Raw genomic sequence first — 10075 nt, 5'->3', positions numbered from 1 at the left:
CAGACTAACACGGCTACCCCTCTGATACTTTTAAAAATCTGACTCCTTGTGCTTCAGTGATGACATTTATATCTGTCCTGCAACATTCCAATAATCTGAGAACAGTCCTGTAATACAAATCCGGGCAATATCATCACATCAGGAAGGGTGGATGCCATACCTTTGGCTGGGAGTTCTCTCCCATCACTGATGTATATTAGTGTTTTTGTTTGAAAGGTAAGAATTGGAGTTCTTTATTTAAGTAATGTTGTTGTGATTTCCTAACAGAACCACGTACCTCCAAGAGAGACTAGAGACTATTACTGGATTGGATTATCATGTAAATCTAAAGGGAACAACTGGCATTGGGAGGATGGCTCAGCTTTTTCAGCACACAGAACTGATTGGTAATGAATATTTAGGGCCTGATTGTGATCCATTCTCAAGACCCCTGCAGGATAGCTCAGTGGTTTGAGCATTGGCCTGCTAAACCCAGGGTTGTGAGTTCAATCCTTGCAGGGGCCATTTAGGGATGGGGGGGGGGAAGTTGGGGATGGGTCCTGCTTTGAGCAGGGGGTTGGACTAGATGACCTCCTGAGGTCCCTTCCAACTCTATGATTCTATGTCACCATTAACACAGTTCTGTACAATAATGAACAAAATTACTGAACACAAACAACATTAATCTATTTCAGGGCCCCCAGATGTGGATACTATAATTGTGTATGCCTATATGACAGGAAATTTGTTAAAGGTGACTGCTTACAGGAGCACTTATGGATCTGTGAGAAAGCAGCTGTCCAGCTAAGATAAAGAAACATCACCAGAAGGAACACTGGCTCCATCAGTATGACAGGACATATGCTCAGTGTATTCTGTTTTCATGTGAGGTTTTTATACTTTTTTTCAGAATTTTCAGAGTGGGGATTGAAATCTCCATTCTATTATATGCTACACCAGAACTTCTTGCTTCTTGCCCCCTCCCCTCCCCCAGGGTTCAGTTATGAAATTCAAGACAATAACTGGAAAGGGTCTTGGGAAGTCACTTGCAAAAATAAGCTACTGTCAGCATCAAAATACCACTGCCATGCACCAGAGAGAACACAAAATCCATCAGTGCAGTTCTGAAATGTGTAACAGTTGCCAGATTGAAACTGGGAACTTCAGGCATAGCATGGAACCAGAGAAACTGGAGATAAAATCCGTTGGGTTACATCTTGTGACTAGGACCCCAGGGCATAATTCTCCTGAATAGGAGATCCACCAAAGCTTTGTCTAGCTTTAAATATTGTAATAGAAGTGATGAGGCTTTAACCACTTCTCTTTGAGAGACAATTCTAGAATATCACAGATCTCAATTTTACAAGAAAGTTAAAATTAAATCCTGAGTTCCAACTTGAAAGTATTTTTTTCTAAATTTCATCACACTTCAGTTATTTCCCTCAGACAACCATTAACTAAAGGCTTTCCTACACTACAAAATTAAGTCAACTTAAGTTAAGTCAATGTACAGCCAACATAATAACTAAAGTGGTGGTTCACGTCCACACTATGTTCCATCTGACGGTGGTGCATGCCATGACTAGGAGTGCTTCCACTGACTGAGGTAGGGCATTGTGGGACACTGACAGCTGCAGCCTAGCTACCCTGGGGCTGACAGCCTCAACTGTCAGCCTCCCCTCCCCCCGCTCCAGTGCTGACAGCCCAAGCTGTCAGCCAGGGGCCAGGCTCACAGCTGGAGCCCTCCCCTCCGGCCCGGGTGCTGACAGCTCCAGCTCTGAGCCCAGTGCCTGGTGACAACTCAGGCTGTCAGCACCAGGGTGGGGGGAGTTCCAGCTGACAGCTCTACTCAGGGCTGACAGCCAACAGGTGATGTAAGTAACGCAGTGTCTACATGGACACTGCGCTGCCCAAACAACACCGACCTAAGCGCAACGCCTCTAGTCGAGGTGGAGTTATGATGTTGGTGTAGCGGGTGACTTACTTCGGCAGAAGCAACATTCTAGTTTAGACAGTGACATAATTAGGTTGACATAAGCCACCTTGTGTCGACCTAGCTCTGTAGTGTAAGCTAGGCCTTTATCCTGTTTCTCCTTGGTGATTTTACTCATCTGATACTTGTACAAAGTTTCTTCTATTTCAGACAGCCAGCTTGTTATTGTATAGATACATTAGAAACAAAAAGACATTCTTTACAAAGAGTATAGAAAACCATTAAAAATATTGCTACAGGAAATCAGAATCATATACTGTGGCTGGATTTCAAAATGTCCTGGATTATTTCATGCTCATAATAACCTTTGCAATTTTACACGTCGAAATAAGGATAATAACTAGATTGCTGTAATGTGCCCCAGTTGGGACAACACTTGAAGACCACTCAAACTTAAGATCATGCAGAATGCAGCTGCCTGATTACTTAGTTGTGTTCCTTCATTATACATATATATTACTGTGGTTGTGGTGCCTGGAAGGGTCACATTGAGAATGCTTACTCAGGGCAAACAGCAAGGAATAGGGCAGACAATCCCCCAAACTGGTGGTTTATTCTATAATTAGATTCAGCAAGCCAGTAACAAAACAGCTCCTATGACACCACACTGGAGAAGTCAACTACAATCCCCTTTAAGCAATCCAACCTTTGGCTCCCATCTAGACAGCTAATGCTAATATAGTGAGGGGTTATTGAAAACCTTATTCAGCATAATTAAAGTTCTACCAATCCTAAAAGCCCATTGACCTTACCCAAATACACCCTTACAGCCAATCCTTATTAACTAAATCTAAGATTTATTAATAAAAGAGAGTTATATATGGTTAAGAGATTGATATACATACAAATGTGTGTAAAGTCCTTAGGTCAGTTTCATAGCGGCGACGGTGAGACTGCTGATTTGTAAAAGTCTTTCTGGAATCAGTTTAAAAGGTTACAGTCCAATAGGCAGTTCAGATGTAGAGTTTGTTCAAGTTCTTCCATGAGAATTCCAGGGTAAATCTGGAGACCTCAGTCTTGTGGCTTAGACCTTCCATGTCAAAGTTTAAGCAGACCTGAGATAAAAAGGATCAGGCCTGAAGCTTTCTTTATCTCTGAAGCAATCTGGGTGCTGACAGGTAATCCCACCATATGAGCTTTGATGAAAGCAAGCCAACAGTTTGATCGCTATTCAATGGGTCCTTTCTCAGACAATACATTAAGCAATAACTATTCAAATTACTAAAACAATTCATTATATCAGATAATTAAGCTGAAGACAATGTAAGTAATGTTATTCTGTCCTATAGCATCTTGCATCTGATTTTTGAGTCAATACAATACAGTAATGAATCATTAAGAGACAGGAATAAGATTTTAGCATCTACAAGCTAATTAGATCACCTGGGTAAACTTCTAACAAGATATAGGTAAACACAGACAAATGCACTTAGCTTCTAGTCTTGATTCTCTAATAATACAGCAAACATGTTAAAGATTTGAGACTTCTTAATATGGCTTTGATAACTATCTACAAGAAATGGCCCTGTTTACCATTTTAATACCCCCTGTTAAGTTGTTATGGTCACACACCAGTTGACCAGTCTGTTAGTGTCACAATTACACTTTGTACACCAGAGACTGCACTGTCCTCCATGCATTTAAAAAGGCTAATATCTATTTAAAATTATACATTTGATTTTGTTTGTAGATGTGCCTTGATATTTGGACAGGTGACTTTTACAAATCTAAAGGAAAAATAATGTTTACTTTCTCTTGGTCACTTTGTATAATGCTACAATATCCTGATTGAAGGTACCATAGAAGTACAAACATTAGAGGATGAAGCAGCCTCTCCAAATTCCTGTATTATATTCAATGGTTCAGATGGGGCATGGGTAAATGAGATGGAGTCGTATAGGGCTTTTCCAACTTCACAATGTGTGGTTTTATGAAACTACAAAAATATATATCACTTCACATTTCCTGTCACTTTCCTGAGCAAAATATATATTTGTGTCAGATATGCCAGAATCATATTTCAAAATGGTGTCTCTAAACTTTCTCGTATAGCACTTAGCCCTGCTCTTATGCTTATAGGAGCATTATCTCACAGATATCACAATGAGTGAACAGCACCCTGTTCTGTGGTACTCATCGTCTTTCAATGGTGCCATCAGTGATTCTGATCCTACAGACTTATCACTAAGAAGTGGGGGTTCTATTAAAGTGTCCTCATAGGAATATCTCTGTCTGTATAATAGCAGATAAAATTTATTGGACTGGCTGCTCCTGGGAGGAAAACACAAAAAGATTGGTAAATTTTTGATAATTTAGGGCTAAGATTAACTATGGATGCCTAAAGTTGGGCTAAATGCATATTTAGGGCATGGGTAGATACCACATGCATCAGTGACAAGCATTCCCGCATAGCTCCTCCAGTTTGCAAAATCATGTCACAGTTGCCCTATGACAATGTACACTCCAATTCAATCTTCTTCCCTTTATCCACTCCTTATCCTCAGTCATGGAAAAATACACCTCTCTTATAGAAGAAGACTAGGGTTGGAAGAGACCTCAGGAGGTCATCTAGTTCAACCCCATGCTCAAAGCAGGACCAACTCCAGCTAAATCATTCCAACCAAGGCTCTTCATTAACAAGCTATCTATGCCAGTCTCTCAAGTGCCCTGGCAACAGTTGAGGAAGGGAGTGCTGTGGAGGATGTTAATGGTAAGTTTGGGATGAGTGCTATGTGCTGCCATCCAAGCAATCAGAGCCTGATTTCTTGCTCCCAGTCTCTCACTGCTTTTACGTCTGTCTCTACCTAGAAATCCTGTGCAGCTGTATTCAGTGATCTAGAAGTTGAAAAATGGAATCTAAGGTGGGATACCCACATGGCAGTGGAGGCATCAGTTTTTCACCACTCCAGGGGCTGAAGCACAGAAGTTAGACAGAGAATTAACAGAAAACTCTTCCTTAAAATTTTCTTAAATAATATCCACTGAACTTGGGAGAGGGTCAGGGTGGAAGAAACAAAGTCTATTTTAGGTGGGAGCTCACAAATCTTAAGTTGTCATTAAATTCTGATCCTATATTTGCCTAAGAGAAAAGCAGACAGACACACAAAGGGGGAAAGAGAAAAGAGAAAGCTTCTGTCTCCAAATTGCTGGTTGGGTACTGGAAGACTACAGGGACCGCTAGGGCCCTTGGCCCATTTAGACACTCCTTGACCTCATCTGCAATTCCCTGGCCCAGGAAAACATCTGACTGGGTTATCCTGATTCTCATCATATTTTAGAGAGCAAAATTCCCATGGATCATGTTACTTCTGTATTATTTATGGCTTGCTAAATCAGTCACAGCAAAGTGCTGTCCTGGCTGGCTAAGCTAGGCTCTTAGAAGACAGAAGGTAAAAAACCAGAAAGACAGAAAACAGAAGAAGGATGGGACTGAAATTGCATATGATGACAGGAAACATTAGGAACATGTGAGGCACATCTCAGGAATTGCTCAGGACACAGTAATGGAGATAGTCAATGTGTCTGGTTCCATATCATCTGGCCCAGACAAAACATTTCGAAATCAGGGACGAAGCCGTAAGGGACGGTAAATCCCTGGGTTCAAAGAGCTCTGCCTGTCACCTTTCACTTCTTTAGGTGCCTACAGATGCAGATAAGCTGCCAGTGTGATTTTAAAAGTGCCTAGCTCCCACTAAAATCAATGGCAGTTAGGTGCCTAAGCATTTTTTTTAAATCCCACTAAGTGTCTATCTGCAACTTTTAGGTTCCTAAATATATTTGAAAATCTGTCCCCTGGTGCTAGAAGTGACTCTTAAATCTGTCCTACAACATAGCAATAATCTGAGACACTTCAACGGTCCTGTAATACACGTTAGGGCCATTTAATCAAAATCAGGATGCCATTGGCTGGAATGGGTGGATGTCATTGGCTGGAAGTTCTCCTATTACTGATTTATGTTAGTTTTTGGTTTTCTAGCTTATACAAATTATGAAAGATAAGAACTTGGTTTCTTTTTGGAAATAATGTTGTGATTTGCTCACAGAACCATGTAGTGCCAAAAGGCTCCTATACACAATATTACTGGATTGGTTTGTGTACATCTGAAAGGAACAGCTGGTATTGGGAGGATGGCTCAGCTCTTTTGACACAGAGAGCAGGTTGGGTCCTAAATACTATTCAAAACCTACCAATTGTGGCCTGTCCTGTGTGCTTGCACAAAGGAGAAGCATATGGTACTCACTTACTCTCCTGTGCTGTCTGCATTGTGACTACAAACATAGGGGCAATAGCAGCCTCTGTGGGGCTGCTATTTCCTGTCCTGTGTGGATGAGGAGGAAGTGGACAAGCAGTAGTGGAGCATTAGCATTGGCCCTGGCCCTGCAGACCACTGGCTGGCACAGCTGAGCTGGCATGGAGGGGAAAGTAATCTGAACCAGTTGTAGGGTAGGTGCAGATTACTAACCCCAGGGAAACTGGTAAATATACAGCGTCCCGAATACATGCAGAGTGCCAATGTCAGGACATAATGAAATGCTTTATTTTCTAGGATTGACTTGTATGCATCCTATAATTGTGGCTACTTATGTGGAATTAAAATTATTATTAATAACTAGGGCTGTTGATTAATCACAGTTAACTCATGCAATTAACTCAAAAAAATTAATCGTGATTAAAAAATTAATCAGAGTTTTAATCACACTGTTAAACAGTAGAATACCAATTGAATTTTATTAAATATTGTAGATGTTTTTCTACATTTTCAAATATATCGATTTCAATTATAAAGTGAGCATTCTACACTTTGTATTCTGTGTTGTATTATTTTTATTACAAATATTTGCACTGTAAAAATGATAAACAAAAGAAATAGTATTTTTAAATTCACCTCATACAAGTACTGTAGTGCAATCTCTTTATCGTGAAAGTGCAACTTACAAATGTAGATTTTTTTTTGTTACATAACTGCACTCAAAAACAAAACAATATAAAACTTTAGAACCTACAAGTCCATTCAGTCCTACCTCTTGTTCCGCCAATGGCTAAGACACATAAGTTTGTTTACACTTACGGGAGATAATGCTGTCCACTTACAATGTCACCTGAAAGTTAGAACAGGTATTTACATGTCACTTTTGTAGTCGGCATTGCAAGGTATTTACATGCCAGATATGCTAAATATTCCTATAGTCCTTCATGCTTTGACCACCATTCCAGAGGACATGCTTCCATGATGACGACGCTCATTAAACAAATAATGGGCTAATTAAATTTGTGACTGAACTCCTTGGGGGAGAATTGTATGTCTCCTGCTCTGTGTTCTACCCACATTCTGCCATATAGTTCATGTTATAGCAGTTTCCAATGATGACCCAGCATGTTGGGTTTTTTAACACTTTCACTGCAGATTTGACAAAATTCAAAGAAGGTACTAATGTGAGATTTATAAAGATAGCTACAGCACTCAACTCAAGGTTTAAGAATCTGAAATGCCTTCCAAAATCTGAGAGCGACGAGATGTGGAGCATGCTTTCAGAAGTCTTAAAAGAGCAACACTCCAATGCAGAAGCTAAAGAACCTGAATCACCAAAAAAGAAAATCAACCTTCTGCTGGTGGCATCTGACTCAGATGATGAAAATGAACATGCGTCAATCCACATTGCTTTGTATGTTATTGATCAGAACCCATCATCAGCATGGACATACGTCCTCTGGAATGGTGGTTGAAGCATGAAGGGACATATGAATCTTTAGCACATCTGGCACGTAAATATCTTGAAACGCTGGCTACAACAATGCCGTGCGAATGCCTATTCTCACTTTCAGGTGATGTAAACAAGAAGTGGGCAGCATTGTCTCCTGCACATGTAAACAAACTTGTTCGTCTGAGCGATTGGCTGAACAAGAAGTAGGACTGAGTGGACTTGTAAGCTCTAGAGTTTGACATTGTTTTATTTTTGAATGCAGTTATTTTTTTGTGCATAATTCTACATTTGTAAGTTCAACTTTCATGATAAATAGATTGCACTACAGTACTTGTATTAAGTGAATTGGAAAATACTATTTATTTTTACAGTGCAAATATTTATAATAAAAATAAATATAAAGTGAGCACTGTACACTTTGCATTCTGTATTGTAATTTAAATGAATATATTTGAAAATGTGGAAAACATCCAAAAATATTAAAATAAATGCTATTCTGTTATATTTTAACAGCGTGATTAATTGCAATTTATTTTTTTAATCTCGCGATTAATCACAATTATTTTTTTAATCGCTTGACAGCCCTATTAATAACTACTGCACGGAGAAGCACTTCTGGATCTGTGAGAAAGCAGCTGTTGAGCTAAGGTACAGTGACATCACCAAAAGGCACATCAGTGCTTTCAGTACGAGATAACATATACTCAGTATTTTGTTTGGGGGGTTTCAGACTTCTCAAAGTGGGGGTTCAAACTGTCATTCCATTAGACACTAAGCCAGAACTTTTTGTGTCGTGATTTTCTCAACTGAAACCTGGGGAAAAGAAACACTAACTGGAAAGAATCTTAGAACGTACCTTGGAAAAATAACCTTCTGTGAGCATCAAGTACTACTGCCATGCACTAGACATAACACACAAAATCTATTGGTCCAATCTGAAGTGTGTAACACATGTCAAATTGAAACTTGGAACTTCAGCTATATCATAGAACCAAAGAAATAAAAAGAGATAAAAAGACCTGTTAGGACACATTTTGTGACCAGAAGCCCAGGTCATAATGCTTCTGAACATTCTCTAGGGCCTGGATGTAAAACAGGTGTTAGGCATGGCAATGTTCAGTGTCACACTGTCTAACTTTTAAGTGCATAGAAAAATCATTGAGATTCACAAAGTCTGAGATAGGCACCTAGGCTAATATACATTGCATGGGGAGAGATAGGAGCCTTAGAATAGGACTCACAAAAGCCAGCATGATAGGCAGGAAGCCATCTAAGCTAGCCAAAGGGAGATGCTGAGGAGAGGTATATGCAAGTCCTGCCCTTCTCACAGAGATGGGCACCTAAATCCAGGCTGCAGGGAGGTGCCTAGCCCTGCTACCTATTCTCATCTGGAAACTCTCTTTATGGTTAGGCACCTATGCTGTTTTTGCAAGAAGCGAAGGGAAGGGATGACTTCCCTTGTAACTTTTAGCCCAGTGGTTAGTTACTCACCTGGGATGAGGGACAGTCCAATTCAAGTCCCTCCTACATCTAAGGGGGAGATGGGGTATTAAAAGGGGTCTGCCATGTCTCAGGTGAATGCCCTATTTACTAGTCAATGGGATATTCTGATATGGGGCTCCCTCATTCTCTCCTGTTGAAACTGTCCCACTGTGAATAAATAATGAGTCATTGGAGCAGGGGAACTGAATCCTGGGTCTCCCGTATCCTGGGTCAATGCCCTCTCTCTCAAAGAGTCATTTGCGCCAGAGAGCATGCACAACCATGAGAATGGCTCTAGTCTGGTGGTTAGTTCACTCACCTAGGATGTGGGAGATTCAGGTGAAGGACAATCAGGAGTCTTTTATACCCAGGATGAGTATCCTAACCTGTTAGGGTTGCCAATTCTGGTTGGCCGAATTCCTGGAGGTTTCATCACATGACATAATCTTTAATTAAAGATTAATTAATTTAATTAAGCTTTAATTCCTGGAGACTCCAGCCAATCCTGGAGGGTTGGCAACCCTATAACCAGTGGGCTAAAAGTCATGAGGGAGGTCCTCCTCCTCTCATTTTAAAAACATAAGATAAGAACAGCCATATTGGGTCAGACCAATGGTCCATCTAGCCCAGTGGCCCATAGAAGAGCATCAGGGGGCGTGAACCAAACAGGTTGGAGTGATCCACCCCAACTTCCCCTTCCAGCTTCTGGAAATCTGAGGTTTAGGGTCACCCCAAGCATGGGGCTGCATCCCTGGCCATCTTAGCTAATAGCCATTAATGGACTATCCACCATGAAATTATCTAGTTCTTTTTTTAATGCAGCTATACTTTTGGCCATCACAACATCCCATGGCAAAAACAGTTTAATTGTGGGTTGTGTGAAAAAGGACTTCCTCTTGGTTGTATTAAACCTCCTAC

The 10075-nt window shown here is 40.5% G+C and overlaps 1 protein-coding gene across 1 annotated transcript in view; it reads left to right on the top strand.

The window, feature by feature from the left end:
• Positions 1-8372, top strand: part of LOC112101685 (C-type lectin domain family 12 member B-like) — a 22296-nt gene extending 13924 nt beyond the window's left edge. The window contains exons 5-8 of the mRNA XM_024192519.2: positions 268-386; positions 6520-6557; positions 7080-7098; positions 8258-8372. Coding sequence (XP_024048287.1) covers positions 268-386; positions 6520-6557; positions 7080-7098; positions 8258-8372 — 291 coding nt within the window. The remainder of the gene's footprint in view (positions 1-267; positions 387-6519; positions 6558-7079; positions 7099-8257) is intronic.
• Positions 8373-10075: the final 1703 nt, after the last annotated feature.

Source organism: Terrapene carolina, unplaced genomic scaffold (genome assembly GCF_002925995.2).
Source record: "Terrapene carolina triunguis isolate 2854851 unplaced genomic scaffold, T_m_triunguis-2.0 Scaffold414, whole genome shotgun sequence".
Taxonomy (NCBI): domain Eukaryota; kingdom Metazoa; phylum Chordata; order Testudines; family Emydidae; genus Terrapene; species Terrapene triunguis.
Note: the sequence above shows the minus strand (reverse complement) of the source record. Positions and strands in the feature narration are given on the sequence as shown.